Raw genomic sequence first — 23,255 nt, 5'->3', positions numbered from 1 at the left:
ACAGAATCTCCTAGTTCTGTACTCTCCCACATCAGTAAACATCATTTTCATGTCCACCTTGTCAAAATCATTCAGGATCTTACATACTTCAACCAAATCACCCCTCACTCTCTAAGTCCAGTTGAAACAAACCCAGCCTGTGAATCTTTCCTCATAATATACTCCACTCATTACAAAGGAAGTCTAGTAAACATCATCTATTGCACTTACATCCTTTCTTAAATAAGGAGACCAAAACTGCACACAGTATTCAAGATGTAGTCTCAAAAATGTCTTGTATAACTAAGTATAATACTCTTTTGAACATAAAACTTCTTCTCAAAATAAAGGATATCATTGTATTACCCTTCTTAATCAGATTGTTTGGAATCTTGGTGTTATATTAAATCACAGTTTCCAACTATATACTGGTACCATCACAAAGGCTCTCCATTCCATCTGCTGTGAAAACCCTCATTTATGCCTTCAGTAACTATTCCAATGCACTCCTGGATGCACGTTCACCTCCACATTCCACATTGGAGTTTAGAAGAGAGAGAGAGGCGACCTTATTGAAATAGACAAGATTCTCAGAAGGCTTGACAAGGTAGGTGCAAGGCAATTGTTATCCCTTTGGGACAATCCAAGACCAGAGAGCATAATCTCAGAGTAAAGGATCATCCCATTTAGCTCAGAGATGATGAGGACTTTCCTATCTCAGGCTGTTGTGAATTTGTGGGATTCTTTACCATAGTTGAGGATTATCAGATGAGCCATGATTTCATTGAATGATGCAGCAGATGCAATAGGCAAAATGGTTTATTTCTGCTCCTACATCTCATGGTATTTAAGAGCTCCTTAAAACTTAACTTTTTTTTTGGACAAATTGCCATTCATCTGCCTTAAATCTACTTTTGTGGCTCAGTCTCCAGTTTTGCTCAGAACATTCCTGTGAAATGTCTTAAGACATTTGACTCCATTAAAGGTGCTACATAAAAAGCAAGATGTTGCCTTGTCACAGTATATTGTGTGTCTCGGTTAATAAAATTACAATCAGCTACCATGCTGCTCATGCTATGTCACACCACCCAAGGATCCTCAATCTTACAACATCCAATGTCTAATCGTAGCTAAAATAGACTGATACAATCTTTAAACTATGTATTATTTTGGAATGAATTAATGTCACCATCATAAATTAATTTGTAAATCAAGTGTATTGGCTTGAACTGCTTTAGGTATCATGGTTGAATGTGATTTATAAATACAACCTCCAGCACCAGAGACAATTTTCATGACTGCCTGCATTAACCAAAAATGAATGATTTTAGAATTTATGTTACCATAGAACATACCCAAACAAAACAGTGGCTTCTGAAACTAGGTCCAGTTCTCTCTGTTTTTGATACATGGGAATAAAGCATACCTGAGTGAACAGAGGAACTATTCAATGCAGACTTCAGTGATATTGATTCAGAGCTTGTTCAAGAGAAAGTTATAATGTACTTACATGATATAGCGTGATGGTGTTGTTTTCTGGCAGAGGTGTACTCAGAGATTCCTGTCGAACGGTGTCTAGATGTACTGGTGTTGGCAGTGCATAATGACTGATGGGATGGTTGGGACTGCTTAATTTGTCACTCTTCTTTCTGGATCGCTTGCCTGTGTCTCTTTTAGATAAATACTCCTCTTGAATGATAGGGATCTTATCGTCACTCATGTATCTCATCAGTGAGCTTTCTATGTTTAAAAGAATAAGTTCACAATAAGAAACCTCGTAGTGATCAATATATTTAGCCAAGCAGGTGATTTCTTTCACAAATAGAGCAACAGTACCAAACAATTATTCTGCCAATAATTATTCTGTCAACAAGAAGCCACAAATGTTACACTGGAGGAGAAACAGTTTTGACAATGTCGATGAACTCCTTGGGAAGATAGAAAACACAAAAAGCATCCCAAGAATCATAGAAAACTAAGAGGGTAAAAGGGAAGAATTAAAAACAATCACTATTGCTTGAAAAAAAAGTAAGGGAAACACTGATTGAAAACTAACCAACTAGGGTGGAAATGTCCACTGGACCTTTTATCTCACATCATATGAAAGAAATGGCTACAGATATAACGGATGCAAATCTTCACACCTTCCAAAATTGTCTTGATGATGGAAAGCTTCCAGTTATTTGGAACACCACAAATGCAACACTTTTATTCATGGATGGAGGCAGAAAGCAGAAAATTATAAGCCAGTTAGCCTAATACCTGTCACTGGATCAGCCTAGAGTCCATTTTTAAAGAAGTAATAGCAGGATATTAAAATAAAAATCATAACATGCTCAGGCAGAGTCAACATGGTCTTGTGAAAGGTAAATAACATTTGTCAAATTAATTCAAGTTCTTTTGGGATATAACAAGCAGGGTGGACAAGGAGGAATTAGTAGTTGCATTATTTGGATTTTCCAAGGATAGGTAATAATGTATCACATAAAAGGCTACACAAGATAAGAGCTTATGGTGTTGGGGATGATATATTAGTATGGAGAGAAGACTGGATAACTAACAGGAAAAGGGGATTTGGGAAAAATGGGTAATTTTCAGGATATCAAACTGGAGTGTCCCTGGGATCAGTGCTGGGACCTTAATTATTTACAATCTATATTTATGATTTGGTGAAGGGACCAAATGTTGTAGCCACATTTGCTGGCGAGATAAAACTTTGTCAAGCTGTAAGGAGGATATGAAGAGTCTGCAAAGGGATATAGATGCATTCAGTAAATGGAAAAATATTTGGCAAGTGGACTATAAGGTATGAAAACATGAGGTCAATTTTTGCAGGTATGTTAGAAAGGTAGACGATTATTAATGGAGACAGCTGATAAAATGCTGTAGTAGAGAAGCATCTGTGGGACCCTGTGCATGAACCATGAAAAAGAGTATGCAGGTACAGCAAGTCATTTGGAAGGCAAATGGAATGTTGGTTTTTATTTTAAGGGGCACATGTACAAACATATAAATCAAGAGCAAAAATAGACCTACTCAACCCCTTGAGCCTGCTCCCCCATTCAATAAGATTTTAGCTCATCTTAAATCCACATTCATTGTTACTCCTGTTAACCTTTCAACACCTTACTTAACATCTATTTTGCTTTAAAAATACTCATAAACCCTGATTCTACCACTATTTCAGTGTAATCGTTCCAAAGGCATTCAGATCCCTTTGTAGATGAGAGCTCTGCAATATCTCACCATTTAGATAATATGCTTCTTTTTTATTCTTTATGCCAAAATGAACTCTCAGCACTGATCCCTGTGGAACACTACTCATTACATCTTACCAGCCTGTAAAGACCGACTTACCTTCCTGTCAGTCAGTTAATAGCCTGAACACACCAATATACAACCTCTTACATCTTGAGATTCTTTTCTCTGATGTGGCATCTTATCAAAATTCTTCTGGAAATCTATTTAAAGTACGTTTCTGGTTCCCCTTTATCTATAACATGCATTATCTCCTTGAAGAACTCCAATGGAATTGATCAAACATGAATTCACTTTAATAAAACCATATTGACTCTGCCTGGTTACCTTGAGTGTATCGAAATGACCTGTTATAACTTCTTTCATAATAATTCGTAACATTTTACCAATGTCAGATGTTAAGTGAATGGACCTGTAGTTTCCTGCTGTTTGTCTCCCTCTCTTTTCAAATAAAGGAATTACTTTTCCTATCTTCCAATCTAATGGGACCATCTCCAAATCTAGGGAATTTTGGAAAATTAAAACTTGCAACAATTATCTCATTGGCCACTTCTGTTAAGACTTTAAGATGAAGTCCATTGGCACCTGGCATTTGTTCATTCACAGCTCCAACAATTTACACAGCACTATTCTCTGGTCATTATGATTTTCCAGACTTTCATCCGCCCTCCCTTTCATTTCCTGATTTATCACTGTTTTGGGGATGTTACTTATGTGCTGTAAAGAGGAGGCTGCTGCAAAATATCTCAAGAATTCATCTGCCATTTCCTTATTTTCCATGACTAATTCTAGAGTCTCATTTCACTATACGATCAACTGAGATGCTTCAATAAAAAGTTTTCTAATTTAAGAAGGAGAAAGGAGGATTTATTTTTCTCTAAGAGGGTTGTTAATGTTTTTGATTTTAAAAACATTGCAGAGTTTCTTTACTGCTGTTGACAAAAATTATGGTTAATGCATAAGATTTGCAGCTTGGTTAGTAGAGTTAAATCTTTGTATGCTCGCCAAACCTTTTCCAAACAGTTACCAAGAAATGCAATAGAAAGAGGAGGTGATGATGTACATAATTCCACCCAAGATGCACGTCTATATTAATGTTACTCAGCTAGAGGTTCAGTGTGCCAAAACCAGATTGAAGCCTGCAGTCTTGGCTTCCTTGACTTGGAAAGAATTGATATACCAGATTTTGTCTAGCTTTCTCTGCTTGGAGCACTGAATGTGAAAGCGAAAGATTTTGTTTGCAAGTTAGTTGCTATATCTGCGCTGCTTCACTCAGGAGAAACTCAAAACTATTGGCACTCAGGAAACTAGAAAATCAGACACTAGGTAATGGAATTTTTCACAAAAGCTCTTGGCAGATGGGAAAGCAGGTTACTTCAACCAGAGGCACCATTTCCAAACACTATAATTGAGTGAATGTTTTCCCATTATGACAGTTCACTGGGCAGCTCTTTTATCTTCAGTCCTACTTGGTAAGATATGGCTTGTCCGTCTTGATTGCTCAGGGTGTTAGTTCCTAAACTGTGATTGCAGAGTTGCTGAACAGAGGTTGAAGCCATCTCCAATAGAGAAGGAAGAAGTGAAGCAAAGTGTTGTGATTGCAACCAGGTGGATCTCATTGACTATGAAATCCTTCACTGGGGTTGTTAACCTGGGCCAATCAAGGAGCCCTGGGGGATTGCTATAAACAGGAGCTCTAATTGAATAAAGATTCGTGCACTTTATGTCTTTCACTGTGTCTCACACGTATACACACACACACACCCCATGGGTGCTGGGGATAAAATAAGCACTACCGCACTTAGGAAGAAAAAAAAATAAACAGGAGCCTGCCCCCCCAACTTCACTGTTTGATCACACAGCATAAGAAAAAAAAATAAACAGGAGACCTAATTGAATAAAGATTCGTGCACCTTGTGTCTTTCACTGTGTCTCACACCTGCACACACACACCATGGGTGCTGGGGAAAAAAATAAGCAGCTAGGCGGTAGTGTGGGGAAAGAAAAAAAAATAATAACCAGGAGGAGCATTGAAGAAAAAAAAACTGGAAATTTCACACAGCATTGCCCTCTTGTGAAGGGCAGAGAAAAAAAAATAAACAGGAGATCTGGGCGCCGCAGGGAGTGGAGTGCATTATTTCCCCCTCCAACTCTATTTTGATTTAGTCCCTACCCTCCCGTTCACTGTTTGATCACACAGCATTGCCCTTCGATGTGAAGGGCACTGCTTGTCACTGGCCACCCGGGTGTTTTCCTATCTTCCTGGTGGTGGAAACTGAATAAAGATTTGTGCACCTTGTGTCTTTCACTGTGTATCACACCTGCACATACACATCATGGGTGCTGGGGAAAAAATAAGCACTACTGCAGTTAGGCGGTAGTGTGGGGTTTAATTTAAAATAAAACAAGAGTGTCTGATCACACAGCATTGCCCTTTGATGTGAAGGCACTGCTTGTCACTGGCCACTCGGGTGTTTTCCCTATTGAGAGTGAGTGAGTGTGTGTGTAAAAAAAAACAAAATAAACAGGAGATCTGGGCACCGCAGGGAGTGGAGTGCATTATTTCCCCCTCCAACTCTATTTTTATTTAGTCCCTACCCTCCCCTTCACTGTTTGATCACACAGCATTGCCTTTTTGTGAAGGTCACTGCTTGTCACTGGCCACTCGGGTGTTTAGAAAAAAAAATAAACAGGCGATCCAGAATCTCCTCATCTCGGGAACTGGCTCTGAGCTGGCTGGCTACAGCCAATGTACTGTACACATGTAAATAAAGGGTGACTTGGTGACGGGATACCGGCCCATGAGTTTTCTTGCTCAAGCCAGGCCCTGCAAGACCTTTGCTGTCTCAACTCTGCATACCGGTAGCAGGAACATCAATGTTTCTCTCAGTGAGAGAGACAATTTACTTCAGGGGGTGGCAGAACCATGGGAATGGCCCCGTATGGTTACGAGTCGTGGTTGATGTGAGGTCAGGTCCCATGACATACAAAGTTCAGGTGGGTGAGACAGTCCTGAAAAAAACGTGGATCGCTTGAAAGCTGCTACCTTGCAAATGGGCAAGAACTAAACATGCCTGACCCCTCAGAACAGCCAGATGGCCTGTCAGAAACTGCAGATTCTCCCCCTCTGTCTAGTGTCAAGGAAATCTCAGAGTCCGAGATGATTGCAGCCCTGCAGCCTTGGTACTGTTATCGCCAGGAGAAGAGGAGGAAATCCTCCCAAGATGCTCCGGATGCAGGAGACAAGCTATGGTCTGGTAAATGCTGCCCGTGTCAGTGTCAGAGTCAGAGTCGGAGCAGTCAATCCATGTAATATTTTGTAAATTCCACTTTGGAAATAGAACCAGTCTGATTCACGATTGGGATACAGGTAGACTCTAACCTCACAGCTTTAATGCATTGTCTGAGCTGAGATGTCACCTTTTGTTACATAACCTTCAGTTATCTCGAGAAGGTGACTTAGAAGAAGTTCTGGGATTTACACAGTAATGAACCGAAACCTGCAACCCATTCTAAAAGATGAAAGATTTAACAGCAATCCAGGTTTGTTCAATATAACATTTCAGTTGCACGACACTGTAATCTTCGGCGATAAATTCTGTGTCTTACGGTCTTCTTCTCCACAACCACCTGATGAAGAAGCAGCGCTCCAAAAGCTAGTGCTTCCAATTCAACCAATTGGACTTTAACCTGGTGTTATGTGATTTTTAACTTTGTACACCCCAGTCCAACACTGGCTCCTCCACATCGTGGTAAGGTTCGCAACTTTGAGGTTTCTTTGGGTCAACTTGCTCTATTTTGTCAAGAATAAAGGTAAATGCACTCCAAAATGATCTGTATACTTTCTAGATTTTAGAGCAGAGTCAGCAAACTCTGGGTTACTGGAGCTTGAAAGACTGCTGTCTCACCCCATATGATAAATAAAACAGGATAACACTGGGAATGACACTCACCGGCACCTCTCTGTCCCAAACTAGATCTCTTCAAATTGCTAGCTGGCAGACATTCCATCCTAATGACTGCAAGGGAGTTACGATAGGTTTTCTATATTATTTTACGATGTGGGTATCACTGATGATGCAGCATTTGTTACCCATCCTGAACCACTGTTCTCCATGTAGTGGAGGCATATCCATAGGTCTTTATGGAAGGGAGTTAACAGGGTTTTGCCCTGTAACAATGAAGTAACGGTGATACTGTTACAAGTCGGGACATGTGTGATTTGGAGGGATATTTCCAACTTTCAGTGCTCCCATGCATCTGCTGACATCATTCTCAGGAGCAGAGGAAGGTGTTGTCGAAGAAGCATTGGTGAATTGCTGTAATCCATCTTGTAAATGGTACACGCTGGATTGGAAGTGAGAGAATTGAATGTCTGATGTGGTGGATGGCTGCCAAAAAAGTGGGTGGTGTAAAGCTTCGTGTGTTGTTAGAACTGTACCCATCCAGTTAAGTGAAGAGTGTTTCATCAAACTCCAGACTCATATTTTTACCTTTTGTAGATAGTGCTGAGGCATTGTGAAGTTCGGGGAGTTACTCACCATACTTATCAGCCCTAGCCTGACTGTTACCCAGATGTTGCTTCATATGGCTGTCAACTGCTTCTGTAGCTGAGGAGTTGCAAATGGTGCTGAATTTGGTGCAATCATCCCCATTTCTGACTTTATGATGGAGAGAAGATCATTGATGAAGCAGTGAAGATAGCTGGGCTTTGGACACTACCTGAGGAACTCCGTCAACTATAACCATCTTCCTTTGTGCTAGGTATGACTCTAATTGATGCAGAGTTTTCCCTTATCCTCATTGAGTCCAGTTTTATTAGGACTTCTTGATGCCACACTTGGTCAACGGCAGCCTTGATGACTCTCGCCTTATCTCTGGAGTTCAGTTCTCCTGTCTCTGTTTAAACCAAGGCTGGAACAAGGTCAGAATTTGTGCAGCCCTGACAGAACCCAAGTGTTGGTGATCAGGTTATTGATTACATATAATTTGATAGCAGTGTTGATGATACCTTTCATAACTCTGCTAATGATTCAAAGTGCACTGATGGACTAGTAATTGACCAGGTATAGGATGTGTTCTGCTTTTCTGTGCATAGAACGTATCTGGGCAATTGCCCACATTGTCAGATTGTTGCCAGTGTGTAGCTGCACTGGCACGGTTTAGCTGGGGTTGTGGCTAGCTCTGGAAGCCAAATACTGTTAGCAGGATGTTGTCAGGATCCACAGCTTTTATAAAGCTATGCCTTCAGCCATTTCTTGACATCATGTGGAGTGAACCTAATTGGCTAAAGACTGTGTCTATGATGCCCTCAGGAGGAAGCCAAGATGATTTACCCACTTATCAACAAATTTCAGATGCTAGTCCCTAAAAGCAAGAGATCAAGGTATCCTGTACAACAAAGCTTTTGGAAGAGAAGACAATATTTACAGCAATTACATTAGGAAATACAGGATAGATGCAGGTGAGGCAGGCCATATAGCTTTTCATCACATAATCAACTTCAGTCTTCAAATGGGCTAATGCATTTGACTCCATGAACCAAGCCAAAACTTTGGGAAAACTAGAAATCTAAATTAAATATGTATATGGGCTGGGTTTGGGGTGGGGGGGAATAAAATTAATGAGTATAGGGTGTGCTGACCCAGAGTCAATCACTTTTGTTGGATAAGAAATAAAGTCATCAGCTGAAATGAAACCTGGATTTCAGGGGTTAAATCATGAGGCGGGAGTGCACGAATCAGGCCGGTTAATTTAAGAGGTTATGGGATGATCCAGTCTTCAAGATATAATCAGGAAAGACAGGGTGGACAAGGATAAACTATTTTCACTCGTTGGGGATTTGGGAAGTAGACGGGCATATCCTGGGAATTAGGGTCGGACCATTCAGGAGAGATGTTAGGAAGCACTTCTACACACAAAGGATGGTAGAGATTGGAACTCTCTTCCACAAAATGGCAGTGGATGCTCCAACAGTTGTTACTTTTAAATCTGTGATAGATAAAATTTTGCTTAGTGAAAGTAGTACAGTCCACAGGCAGATATATGGGGTTAGGTCATAGATCAGCCAAGATCTCACTGATTGGTGGAATCGAGGGACTGAATGGCCTACTCCTGCTCCTATGTTGCCATTAAAGTCTGGAGTGCAAGAAAAAAATGAAAAGCAGGGAGTTCAGCTACGAAGGAAGATAAATTAATGCTGGCTTTCTATCATGATTTAAACATTACTGAGGACAAAGTAGGACCTGTCCTGACTGCAGTTAGAAGCAGCATAGAGCAAGAAGGAAGGAATCTTTAATTGAATAACTTATGGAGTTTCAGGACACTAAAATGTTCTGAGAATTTAATCGACGTGGCGGAGACAACATGGCTCAGAAGTGATCTGTACCCCAGACATGCAAAAGCTGTTTATCAGAGAAGAAAGATAAGAGCAGCCAAGTGTAAAGTCAAAGTCTCTGGTTTGAAATAGTTGATTTTAAAGCTTCGCAGCTAAGCCTGTACTGGGTGCTGGGTACAACCGCCGATACCTTGTGATTGGGCTAGTTCACTGCCTCCAACTCATTCTCTGCTGAGTCTCAGAGCCTGTACAATTATCATTAACCACCAGACAGTCTTAACAGGAAGAGACATTTGCAACACACCATACCTTGTTCCGTTCCGCAGAATAACAATAGGTACAATTATCAAATGTCAATAATTAAAACAAGCAAAAGCCAGATATGTAATGTCTGTCTCTATCTGGGACTCATTCCAGATAAACTGTTTCTCCAGCTACAGACTGTACCATCATCAGACTGGGTAGTGCCAATGCAACTTCAACATTAACTCTTCCAGAACCATTAGCTTGTACAACAAAACTTAGAGGATATGAAGGGACAAAGAAGTCATGAAAAGAGAAGATAGCCTTCAAACGGGGACATGTTAGGGGAATTCTTTTCCCTTCTAGAGGTGTTCAAGAGAGGTGTCATAGTAGCACTACAGTGTGGAAGCAGGCCATTTAACACATCAAATCTACACCGACACTTTAATGAGCACCCCACTCAGAAACGACCCCTACCCTATCCTGCAACCTTGCATTTCCTATGGTTAATCCAATTAGCCTACACATTCCTGAGCACCACGGACAATTTAGCATGGCCAATCCACTTAATGGGTGAGTATGCCCTGCAGAGAAACCCACTCCCTTCTCATCAGTTCTGCAATGAAATGCTGGGCACAATGTTCCATGGATGACTTTCACATTTTGCTAGCAATAAAAGCCTTTAAAATGTCAATTAATGGCCATTTAAGGACCTTAACTCTCCATCCTCCCAATCACCTATCTCTCCTATCGGTACGAAAGGCAGTTAATTACCGAATTAGGAAACCAGGGTGATCTGTTTGCTCTGTCTGTGGGGAGGCCTCCAATTCCTCAACCTGAGAGCAATCAGATGCATGGATGATGGGCAAGAGGCTGATTCTCGAAAAGCCGCCCTCTGCACATCTCTGAATCACCAGATCTCCCTCTACCCAGTTCAGAAAGGGAACAAAAAGAGTTAACCTTTCACTGTTGGATTGCCTCCAGTCGAGGCTGGGACCAGCAGCCTACAGTTGGCTGGCAGCTTCTGGTGACCCTGTATCTCAGTGTCATGGTGCCTAATAGAATGAGATACTCACCTACAGACTGCCTCTCAGCTCTTAATAAGCTCACAGCTGCATGAGAAACTGAGTTATGTTAATTGTGGCGGTGGCGTGTATGTTGCCACATAAGACATTTGTCCCCACATTTCGAAGAAAAAGAGTAAATCTCAGTCTTTGTTGGCTTCCCTTGTGCTATAAAGCTTTGAGATTACATTTTAAATTCAAACATCCGCTGTGTATTGATGGGTCAAAGCATTTTAGGAGCACTCTTATGCTTTTTTTGGATCTGTTACTAACTTTAACACATTCCTATTATTAAATGCCCTTGAATCACATTTCACGAAAGTATGAGAGACTTTTCTCATGCAATAACAGTTTTCTATATCCACTCAGCTGTAGGCTATTTTCCCAGGTCAGGATTCAGTACATTTGCATCATCAGATTCTCTGTCATAACAATTCCTGTTGGTTCTTTGACATGGATGTCAATGCAGGAACAATACGAAAGGGGAAGAAGTGCCTAAAACTCGGAGAGGATATCCCACCGATGGGTTCAGTCAAAACTGGGGTCTTTAATTTTTATGCACGAGAAATGAAGTGAAGACAGAATAGGTCACTTTATATCCTCTCCTCCATGATAGGGATCTCAGTGCCACTGCTGCTACCTCCTGATGGCAATCTTCCTTTCGGTGACCTTTACACGGATAGACACAAAGAAAATTGGGCAGGATGAAGAAGGCACTTGAAAGAACTTCCAGGTCCTGTTTTGCTGCAACTGTGCCATATCCATCCTTCTGAGGACTCTGTAGAAAACTCACTGACTCATGCAGCATGTGTCATTGACTGTGGTTTGGAAGGATCTAGGGTGCAAATGTTGTAATGAGAATGAAAAGAATCATCTTTCTGGTGAAATATATTTGAATCTCTGCTTCCAGGGTGAAAAACAGCTACAGTACATTTACTTTGTGAAATGGAATTGCCAAAGCCAGGTTTCCTCTGAGAAGGACGATCTGGTTTATATAAAAAAGTACCCTGTGCTGTGAACAGAAGAGCTTGTAGAAGCTGACTGGACTGCAAATCTAAATGGAAAACAATCATGAACCGACCAATTAAACTGTGGAAGGCTATTACAGACACCCTTCTAAGGACTTGTTCATTCTCAATACCTTCTTGTAAGTTCAATGCTGCAGGAAAAGAAATACGGTAGAAACTTATGGGAAATGGAGGAAAATAATATCAGTATACTTTGCAGAAATAGTGACCTACAGGAAAGGGAGTTATCACAGGGAGTAAAATGCACCTTCTTAAAAATTCTTTTAACGGGAATGTGGGTTTTACTGGCCGGGGGAGTTTTGCTGTCAATCCTTAATTGCCCTTGAGAAGTCAAGCATCAATTCATCTTTGGAATAAATGACAAGTTTAGTGGCAACTTTTCTAACAGCATTTGAAAAAATATCCATCAGCAGGCAGGAGGACCAGTCAAATACACAAGTTTTGAGAGAAATGGGAAGTTCTGGACACAGCACTCACTTCGAGAATATTTAGTTTGACATGTGCTCTGACCTTTAGCATTCAGTTGAAGCTTTAGCTGCTTACCAGTGCAGGCTCCATTTATCTGACCATATTGTTTGATTCAAAATGAGGGGTGCTACGAATCCAGCAAGTGTATTACGTGTAATGTTTCCAGCATCGGGACTGTGTATCAGTTTTTATTACACCTTATGGAATATGTAACTCCTGCATGATTAACTTTTTCACGAGATTTTGTAATTGGAAACCACTAAAATAACTAGAAATGATGTTGAAAATCTGGTCCCGTCAATCTGAAATCTTCGGGAGAAATAATTTATTATTCAATACGTTAGGTTTCAAGTTCAACAGTAGGATAGATTGTCTGTTATTTATGGCAACATCTATTAGAGCGAGATTACAGTTTTCCATTATCAGCCTGCTTGCATTAGGAACTCAAACAATCTCCACCAGTGGTTTTGAGGCAGAAGGACTCCTCCTAATCTAACAAATGCTCCCTGTTGCCCTGGCCAAACTGCAATCTCCACAATGGAAACACCTCGCCACTCTCTCACTGCTCCTGAATTATCTTGCTGCTGCTCAGTGTTGTGCCAGCCTGAATCTTCCAAATAACTGTTCAATGCCTAAACTTCAAAATATCTCTGGACTCTTTGCTGGCAGAATGGGCTGGCTCTTCGCATAACTCAATAGTTCAAATCAATCCTAACAGGCTCAGCCAATATTTGAGTGTCTTGTTCTCTGGTATCCTTGGAAATTCAGCGCACTTAACACATTTAGTCCTGCAGCAATTGCACACTTGTAATGGTCCAGCAGCCATACTTAATCATCAATGCACATTTTCTTAAAAGAAGATGGTGAGGGTTAGATTTAAGTTTCACAATTACAAACACTTTAGTGGCCTCCAATCAATTTCACAAAATCAGAAGCAAGGCTAGGATCCCCACGCAAAGGGCAGAATCTCTGCTCCAGGATGTGGGCAGGCAACTTAACTTGGAGGTGGAGGAGTTCTGGAACCCCACCATATTCTTGACTTAATACAATGAACGGAAGAGCCTTGGGAAAAGTTGATGGGCAGAGAGATCTGGGAGTGCAGATCCATTGCACCCTGAAAGTTGCTACACAGGTAGATAGAGTGGTCAAGAAGGCATATAGTATGCTTGCCTTCATTGGATGGGGTATTGAATATAAGAGCTGGCAAGTCATGTTAACATTGTACAAGACATTGGTTCAGCCGCATTTAGAATACTGTGTACAGTTCTGGTCACCACACTACCAAAAGGATGTGGATGCTTTGGAGAGAGTGCAGAGAAGGTTTAACGAGGATGTTGGGGTATGGAAGTGCTAGCTATGAAGAAAGGTTGAGTAGGTTAGGTTTATTTTCATTAGAAAAAAGGAGATTGAGGTTTATAAAATCATGAAAGGTATAATCAGGATGGATGGAGACAAGCTTTTTCCCAGGATGAAGGATTCAATAACGAGAAGTCACACTTTCAAGGTGAGAGGTGAAAAGGTTAAGGGGGGATACACACGGCAAGTACTTCACACAGAGGGTCGTGGTGTCTGGATAAATGCATGAGTAGGTGGGGAGTAGAGAGATATAGATGCTTAGGAATTGACCGACAGTACATTTGGATCGGTTCAGGCTTGGAGGGCTGAAGGGCCTGTTCCTGGGCTGTAAATTTTCTTTGTTCTTTGCTCTTTTTAACCAAATTAAGTTCAGGGGTGGAAGGTCCTCAGTCAACCATCCTACCCTAACACCAACTGTGGTCCTTAGGTGATCGAGTAAGGCTGACATAAGAGCTTCAGAAAACCACCACTGGGGTTAACACAGGAAGCGGGCCTGTCATAGAGTATGGAAACAAACCATTTGGTCAAACTAGTCCATGCTGACCATAATCCCAAACTAGATTACTTACAGTGTGGAAACAGGCCCTTCGGCCCAACAAGTCCACACCGACTCACCGAAGCGCAACCCACCCAGACCCATTCCCCTACATTTACCCCTGCTCCTAACACTACGGGCAATTTAGCATAGCCAATTCACCTGACCTGCACATTTTTGGACTGTGGGAGGAAACCGGAGCACCCGGAGGAAACCCACGCAGCCATGGGGAGAATGTGCAAACTCCACACAGTCAGTCGCCTGAGGCGGGAATTGAACCCGGGTCTCTAGCGCTGTGAGGCAACAGTGCTAACCACTGTACCACCGTGCCGCCCACAAACTAGTACCACCTGCCTGTGCTTGGCCCATATCCCCCCAAACATTTCTTATTCATGTACTTATCTAAATGTCTATTAAACGTTGCAACTGTATATTCCACACACAAACCAGGCTGTGTGTAAAAAAGTTGTTACTCATGTTCTTTTTAATCTTTCTTTTGTCACCTTAAAAATATGCCCCATTACATTGAAAACCTCCACCCTAAGGAAAAGACACCTGCCATTCACCTCATCTATACCTCTGATGATTTCATAAACCTCTACAAGGTCACCCCATAACCTCCTATGCTCCAGTGAAAAAAGTCCCAGTCTCTCCTAATAAATCAAACCCTCCGTTCCTGGCAACATCCTGGCCAATCTTTTCTGAACCGTCTCCAGCTTGATAATATCTTTCTTAGAACAGGGCGATGAGAACTAGACGCAGGACGACAGAAGAGGCCTCACCAATGTCCTGTACAACCTGAACATGACTTTCCAACTCCTATAATTAAATGCCTGTCACTGTGTATCCTGCTTGATAGGCCAGCCTGTGCTGGTCACTGGTGAGCTGCGGTTGTGGGAGTGGGGAAAATGGGAGTTTCGGTCTCTGGATCAAAGGCACTCAAGGCCTTATTGACACCAAACTGATGGCAAGGGAATGACTGCTAAGAGCTACATCCTCAGCGCTCACTTCTGAACCTCCACCCCCTTTTTCTCACAACCTGTACCATCCAGAAGCTGCCATTCCCCGTCATCCAAGAAACAAATCACTGACTTTACGCCTTAGTCATCCTTGATCTTTTTTAGAAAAGGTACTAATTTTGTGGAATGTGGACTTTGCTGGCTGGCCAGCATTTATTGCCCATCCCTAGTTGCTCTTAAGTGGTGGTGAGCTGTCTTCTTGAACCACTGCAGACAGGCAGTAGGCTGGAAGAACACAGCAAGCCAGGCAGTATCAGGAAGAGGGGAAGTCAATGCTTCTGGTATAACCCTTTTTCAGGATCTGAAGAAGAAGTCATACACAAAACGTTGACTTCACCACCTCCTGATGCTGCCTGGCTTCCTGTGTTCTTCCAGCCTACTGCTTGTCTACTTTGGATTCCAGCATCTACAGGTGTTTTTTGTGTGTCTTGAAGCACTGCAGTCCACCTGCTGTGGGTTGACCTACAATGTCTTTAGGCAAGGAATTCCAACATTTTGACCCAGCAACAGTGAATGAACCAGTGAAGGTTCCAAGTCAGGATGGTGAGTGGCTTGGAAGGCGGTGGTGTTCTCATATATCTGCTGCCCTCAGCATCACTTGATCCTGCCAACATGATCCTGGATGCCCTTCAAGCAACAGCCATTTCATCCTCTACGGCACTGCCTGTGATTGGTCAGCAGTCATTGCTTCGTCAGGGATCTTACTTCAAGGCAAAAGGTGACTGTGGTCCCACTAATGAAATGATTGGAATTACATTGGCACGCATTGCTTTAAAGAGCAAGCATGGATGGGTCTGTCATCACTGGCTGATGAGACTCCTCCTCTGCCTGGAGTATTTGAGAAGTGACCATAAGGGATTACCAGACTACTATTTGATCTTCAATATGTGCTCAAACCTTGCTGTGACAATTATTATGGAAGGTCCTGGCATACATTCAAAAGAAACTGGCCACCACTAAGGTTGGAATTATGGTCAGCATTATGGGTTGGACGAAAGGATCTGTTTCCACGCTCTAAGACTATGACTCTAAGTGGAAACGTTCAATTTAATCTATGTATTTGTAAGTGTCAATTTTCAATTGGAATCAGGTTATTGGTTTTTGTTGTAAAATATAAAACATAAGACACTCACCTCTTCTTCCATCTCTTTTCGGTCTATTTAAATCTTCATGCTCTCCTGCCCAGTTGTATTCCACTGGCATGGATATAGGCCTTAGTTTACCTGAAAAAAAAGCAATAAAAATAAATTTTACAATCAAAAGTGGTATTTCAGATTCTGCTGCTCTTGCTTGCTTGCAGTTTGTCTTCAAATTTTCAAAACAGTCTATTATTCATATGTTATTCAGGGGTTTTATTTAAAAGGTTGTTGAGATTGAGGGAGGCAGATTGCAACGAATATTGAATGTGGTGCTGTCCTCTAGCAACTCATAATTGCTTTGGAGAAACCATTCAGTCTGTTTCTTATGTTGGTTAGAAACCACTCTACTCATTAGAATTTCTAGATAATGTAGAATTTGATTAAAAAGGATAACACACTGCCACTCCTCTTCATCCCACACCTGTCAGTTTTGAATAGTTAATTTATTCAAATGCTCAAGGGAAACATATCAGATGCTGTGAACTAAATGATCAGATTTTAACTGCATCATGACTTATGAGCAATTATTTTTCTTTCACATGAGAAATTAGTTGCTTAAGCAAATCGCAGTCAGGTAGAATACCATTTGGAACCAGAGAAAGACAGCTTATGTGAACCGTGAAATTACAGGTTAAATCCTATACTCAAACTCCAATTCAATGCTAAATACTACTTATACTTTGATCAACTTGCAGAACCTACAGTTTTCTCTGTCTTTTTTAGGTTTCATTTCTTAGTATCTGTTAACCCTTAAACTGCTGGCAGATTGCTGGTAGTTCTGGTTATTTCAATATTGAATTGCAAAGTTTAAGCAAACAAGTACTGTGACTGTGCCTCTGGTATTGTCTGCTCAGTACTGGGCAGTTTCCTTCCTTAAAGGACATTAGTGAACCAGATGGGTTTTTCTGACAATCGACAATGGATTCATGGTCATTATTAGACTGTTAATTTCAGAATTATTTTATTGAAATCAAATTACAAATTCAAATGCTCATACTTGAGTTGCTAGACCAATTTGAAATCTGTCTCATTTATCATGGTGATAGTGCCACACAACCCAGTGGAGGGTATTCTGAATATGAAGATGGATCTTCGTCTCCACAATGGTCACCCTTACTGGTACTGTCATGGATAGATGTAATGGCAACCAACAGATTGGTAAGGTTAAGGTTATGGATGCTGGAATTAAGAATCTACTAAAAACCATAAAACCATTCTCAGAAAAACTCATCTGGTTTACAACTGTCACTCAGGGAAGGGAATCTGCCATCCTTGCGTGGTCTGGTCTATGTGTGACTTGAGACCCACAGCAATGTAGCTGACTCTGAACTGCCCTCTGAAATGGCATAGGAAGCCACTCAGTTGTATCAATCGTTACAAAGTCTCATCAAACAAATGAAACTGGACAAACCATCTGGCATTGACCCATGCATCATAAATGACAATGGCAAAAATAGCCCTGCCAACACTGCAAAATCCTCCTTCCTAACATCTGGGGGCTAGTGCCAAAATTGGGAGAGCTGTCTCACAGACTAATCTAGCAACAGCCTGACATAATCATACTCACATAATCTTATGACAATGTTCAGATACCACTATCACCATCCCTGGATATGTCCTGTCCCACAGGCTAGACAGATCTAGCAGAAGTGGCCTCACAGTGGTATACAGTCGGGAGGGAGTTGCCCTGGGTGTCCTCAACATTAACTCTGGACCCCATGAAGTCTCATTGCATCAGGTTAAGTTGGACAAGGAAACCTTCTGCTCATTACCATGGATCGTTCTCCCTTCACTGATGAATCAGGGAGGCAGCATGAGACAGCATGGTGGCTTGGTGGTTAACACCGCTGCCTGACAGTGCCAGGGACCCGGTTTCAATTCCACCCTCGTCTGTGTGGAGCTTGCACATTCTCCCCATGTCTGTGTTGGTTCCCTCCCACACTCCAAAGATGTGCAACTTAGGTGGATTGGCCATGCTAAATTAGGTGGCTTTGCCGTGGGATGGAGATAGGGTAGGGGAGTGGGTCTGGGTGGGATGCTGTTTGAAGGGTTGGTGTGGATTTGATGGGCTGAATGGCCTGCTTCCACACTGTAGGGATCCTATGATGATCAGTACTCGTCAATGTTGAACAACACTTGAAGGAAGCATTGAAGATGGCAAGGGACTAAAATGTACTCTGGGTGGGGGATTTCATCATCAAAGAGTGGCTTGGCAGCAGTACTCCTGATTGAGCTGGTCAGGTCTGAAAGGATAAAGCTGCTAGACTGGGTCTGTGGCAGGCGGTGAGGAAACCAACAAAAGGTAACAATATATTTGATCTCATCCTTACCAATCTGCTGGCTGCAGATGCATCTAACCATGTGAAGGATGAAATACCACAGCACTGAGGGAAATGGCGTATAGCGTAATGATATTTGACTAGAATGTTGAACATCAGCCTGACATTATGGGACCATAGGTTCAAAGCCCATCATAGCAGAAGGTGAAATTTGAATTCAAAACAAAATTCTGGAATAAAAATCAAGTCTAATGGTGACCATGTAGCCATTATGAGTAGCCATAGAAACGCACCAGGTATGTCCTTTTGGGAAGGAAATCTGTTCTACTTATATAGTCTGATCTACAGGAAACTCCAGACTCTCCATGACATGGTTGAGATCTTTAAGATAGGCAATTAGTGCAGGCCAAGCCAGTGATATCATTCCCATCTGCAAAGGTTTAAAAAGTGAACCTCTGACACTGCCTGCTTTGGCACCTGGCTACCTCTACATTCCTTTGCAGCTCTGCAGACCCACTGTAGCCTGAACTTTGTGGGCAAACGCTCCTGGGGCAATTGGACCAAGCCAGGAATTTTCCTGACTCCCACTACCCACTTTGATGATGAAAATGCAGTGGATAGCACTGCTCCTTCACCTTGGCAAACATGTGGAAGTCTCTCCTTAACAGTACAGTAAGTGTACCTGCATCACATAGACTGCAGCAGTATAAGGAGGCTACTCACCACCGACTGCTTGAAGCCACAACTACTGGGCCTTGTCATCTCTCACATCCCATGAACAAGAGAAACCAAACTGAATGTAGAAGGGTTAACAACTGATCACTTTTACAGTTGCAAAATGATCAGAAGTGAAATAAGATGGTTCTGCGATGCGGCTGATAACTGGTGACATGGCTCTGCTTAATGAGAGAGTGCACTCTGGCACCCGGTTGGTTGAAGCGTCAATGATCTACACAATCCAATTGGTTGAAGTACTGCAATGTGTTTCTGGTTAAGTGGTTTAAGGCTCTTGACAAAACTAGATACACTTTAGCATAAAAAAAATTTCTTAAAACAAACAGATGACTGGGACAAATTCTGAACACCATAAAAACTAGACAAAAGCTCAGATTACCATAAGTCAGAGTATTTTCTCTTCTGCCTGGCACACTTGACCTGCTGGTGTCGTAATCATAGCTGACAATCATTGCCTCCCCTTCAATCACGGTGAAGCGTTTTCGATATTCCTGATCCAGGAAAGAATTGGGAGATTCGGATCCTTTGTGCACTGGTTTGCCTAAAGCATGTCTGCTGGAATCCTCAATGGGCAGGTTCCCTTTTTCATCCCTTTTAAATGGAGAAAAATATGGTTCAAACCCTGTTTATATTTCTGATCATATCAACAGAATTTAAGCCTGTTATTCCACTGAAAGGAACATTTACGTGGTAGTGTCAGCAGCATATTTATTCTCTGAGGGTTTCTAATTTTAATTTCATATGTTTGCTGCACTTGCCTTTCCAACCGTATATTCCTGCATGATTGGCATTATTGAGGAGATTATAGTGTTTGTAAACTTTTATCAATCACAGTAGAAAACAGGACGTGCACGTGATATCAAACTATACAACTCCACTCCTTTTTGACATGCACGCCAACACTGCACATCTCAAGCGTTAGGTTCATAAAAGGCTGAACACATCAACAAATCAGGGGTGTAATTTTGTCATGGAAGTTATCACACTCTCACTGAGACTTCAGAAGAATTTTTATAAATAAATAGTTTGTAAAATATAAAATGCCAAAGTCGTAAGGCTCTCCACCGTTTGGTTTTGTGTGTGATATAATAAATACCTTTTGCAGCCATTCAGTTCAAGTCTAAATGCTGTCAGTAATTTATGTGAACAACATGCACTGCAGGTTTTCAGTCAATCTTGTACACTCGGTCCTGTAGTTCCCTGAATCACGATAGGATTTTGAGATCTGCAGCTGCTGAGAGTAAATTGCTGTGATGCACCACTGACATAGAATAGACACTACAAGGTCAACTCAATCAAGTAATGCAAAGCCAATATGTCTGCTTTTAAAAAGGGATCTGTAAATGTTGAAAGAAAGCAATCCATTGTGCCATGGTTGGGCATACTTTTTCACATAATTTCTCATGACAATATTACAAGCTCCGTGAGAAACCTGAGAAACAAGCATCCACATTTTCATTTAACAGAAACTAAGTGATTCATACTACATACTCACCCAACAACATTTATCAATAGGCTGCAAGTACCAGAGTCTAGAGTTACCAGTTCTACTGTGCATGGATAAGGATCACTGAAGAGAGAAAAAAATGGGAAGGGGGGGTGGAGAGAAGCTGTCTTCAACCACTATTTAGCAGGGATTTTTCATTCATCAAGGCACAGAGTACAAAATGCACACCTTTGAAATAATATTACTTCCCTCTGAGCTATGAAGGATGGGCAGTGCAGCAACATTTGATCTAATCGAATTCTCATGACAGGTCAACTAACAAGGTTGCTGTAACAGTGTAGCTTTAGAGCTTTCTATAATTAACCAATGGCAGAGAGAGAAAAAAAAACACGAATAGGAGGAGTCATTGTCTAAAAAGGAAAGTCAAGTATCAAACATAATCTAACTTATCAATCACCTGTCAAGAATGAAGCTGCTGTCTTCAACACCCCTGAGTCTAGTGAAATAAGTAAAATTACTATAGTCCCAGAGGGCCAAAAAGCTGCTCGCTTACAGAGAAGGACAGCTGGTGGTGGTTTAACTTGAGGGTCACCATGTTTCAGGTGAGGGGGGATGCTGAGAAGGCAGGACATTCATTGTTATCAGAGTTGGTGTGGGAATTGAACCCATACTGCTGGTACCACTCCGCACTGTGAACCAACCATCCAGCCAACTGAGTTAACTGACCCCCTCCCAGGATTCCACAGCTGATTTGTATCAGGCATTGCTGCTGGACTTTGCCTAGTTTAAAAACAAAAGAATAATTTGCACAAAGGTCTCACAACCCACGAGAATTGTGGTTGACGTGGTTAGAAAGAACACAGTGAATACTCCTGAAATGCCAGTTTTCTGTTGGGGGTGGAGGGTACAAATAGGAGGGAAATGTGAATCAGGAAGTATCATCAAAATATATGGAACGAACAATTAGCTGAGATGCAAAAATGAGCACAATTTTTGAAAACGAGTGTAATTCTAGAAAATCCGTGTTGGATTAAAGACTCAAAGGAAAAAAAAAATGCATCCTGAAAAAAAATGTCAGCGTGTGACCAAAACAGAAGAACATTTTCAGTGGCACCAAAAAAAAATCATACAGCTGATATAATTGTCAAAAAATGTACAAATATATAAATTCCACAGTGGAAAAAAAAACTAACATTGGACAATTTATAATTCTTTCAGAAGTAATTCCAAAATAAATGCTACATTTTTGATGCCTTCTGCCAATACCATCTACAGAGTTATATAATGTGTTAAATAACAATTGATAATGCCTCTGCTTAAGTAGCATCATGCGAGTACTGCAAGTTCTCCAATCAATCATCAACAGTAAACCTAGAACCACTGCTTAATCAGAGTGAGAGGTTTTTAAAAAATCTATCCTTCCTCTCGATTTTTTCCCCTATCTTGACAGCAAGTCACACTGAGGCACAAACAGTGATCATGTACTGTTGTTCTTAGCAATTATGGGCTTGAAATGTAGTGGCTTTCCCGTATTCAGTAGAGTTTGGTTCAGTGAGAATGAGGAGTCACTCCCATAATAGTATGGGTGGCAATAGTTCCATTATCTTATACGGATTCCCATTCTTCATGGGTGGCCGTGACAGTGGCACACTGTTTAATTACATGCATGGATATTTCTGGCACAGACCACTGGATACTAATTAGAAGCAAGAATTTGACTTTCTTCTGTTACCTTTCTGTCTAGTGAAATTACCCCTCTAAATCTACACTGAATTGCTTTAACCAATTTGAAGACATACCAGGGATTGAAGCTGGAAGCTTCATGGACTAAATGCCATAGTGATAGATCATATGAATTTATAGGCTTACCACTCTTTTCAATTAATTGATAACACACTCTGAAAGTGGAATTGTCATAAACACTGAAAATGCACAGGTTATTTTCAAGATAATAAACTAATGAATTTTAATCCTATTCAAATCATGTCAGAAATCACAGAGCAGTTAATGTGAAATCAGTTATTTAGATTTAGCTGGAATGATTCTTGTTGTAATTGATTTCCAAAGAAAGACAATCTGTCAGACAGGTTCTGGAAGGCTTATTTGTAAATAATGTTCAAACTAGTTTTACATTAGTCTCGAGCTAATGTTGTTGCTTTGTGTGAGATAGCAATCCGCAGTAGCAAAATGCAAGGAAATCCTATTTACTTCTCGTTTTGTGTCTTTGACCTTGCCTGCTTCCCTTCTCTTTCAAAATGTAGATTTTTCTAACTGGCTCGAAAGAGAGTTACGATCTTGGAGCTATGTAATGGCATATATTTAATCTTTGCCAGCAGTGGGTTTTTTTTGGCAGGTTCTATAAAATGTT

At 41.2% G+C, this 23,255-nt stretch overlaps 1 protein-coding gene across 2 annotated transcripts in view; it reads right to left on the bottom strand.

Annotated features, from left to right (window-relative positions):
• Positions 1-23,255, bottom strand: part of cnksr2a (connector enhancer of kinase suppressor of Ras 2a) — a 489,515-nt gene that overhangs the window by 159,489 nt on the left and 306,771 nt on the right. The window contains exons 12-15 of one of the 2 annotated variants that reach the window (XM_043700616.1): positions 20,936-21,010; positions 19,820-20,031; positions 16,421-16,510; positions 1,490-1,719 (exon numbers count right to left, since the gene is read on the bottom strand). In XM_043700616.1, the coding sequence (XP_043556551.1) occupies positions 1,490-1,719; positions 16,421-16,510; positions 19,820-20,031; positions 20,936-21,010 (607 nt within the window). The remainder of the gene's footprint in view (positions 1-1,489; positions 1,720-16,420; positions 16,511-19,819; positions 20,032-20,935; positions 21,011-23,255) is intronic. The other variant, XM_043700617.1, reaches the window with a different exon arrangement.

This window comes from Chiloscyllium plagiosum, chromosome 12 (assembly GCF_004010195.1).
Source record: "Chiloscyllium plagiosum isolate BGI_BamShark_2017 chromosome 12, ASM401019v2, whole genome shotgun sequence".
NCBI lineage: Eukaryota > Metazoa > Chordata > Chondrichthyes > Orectolobiformes > Hemiscylliidae > Chiloscyllium > Chiloscyllium plagiosum.
This window is presented reverse-complemented; position numbering and strand designations above follow the sequence as displayed.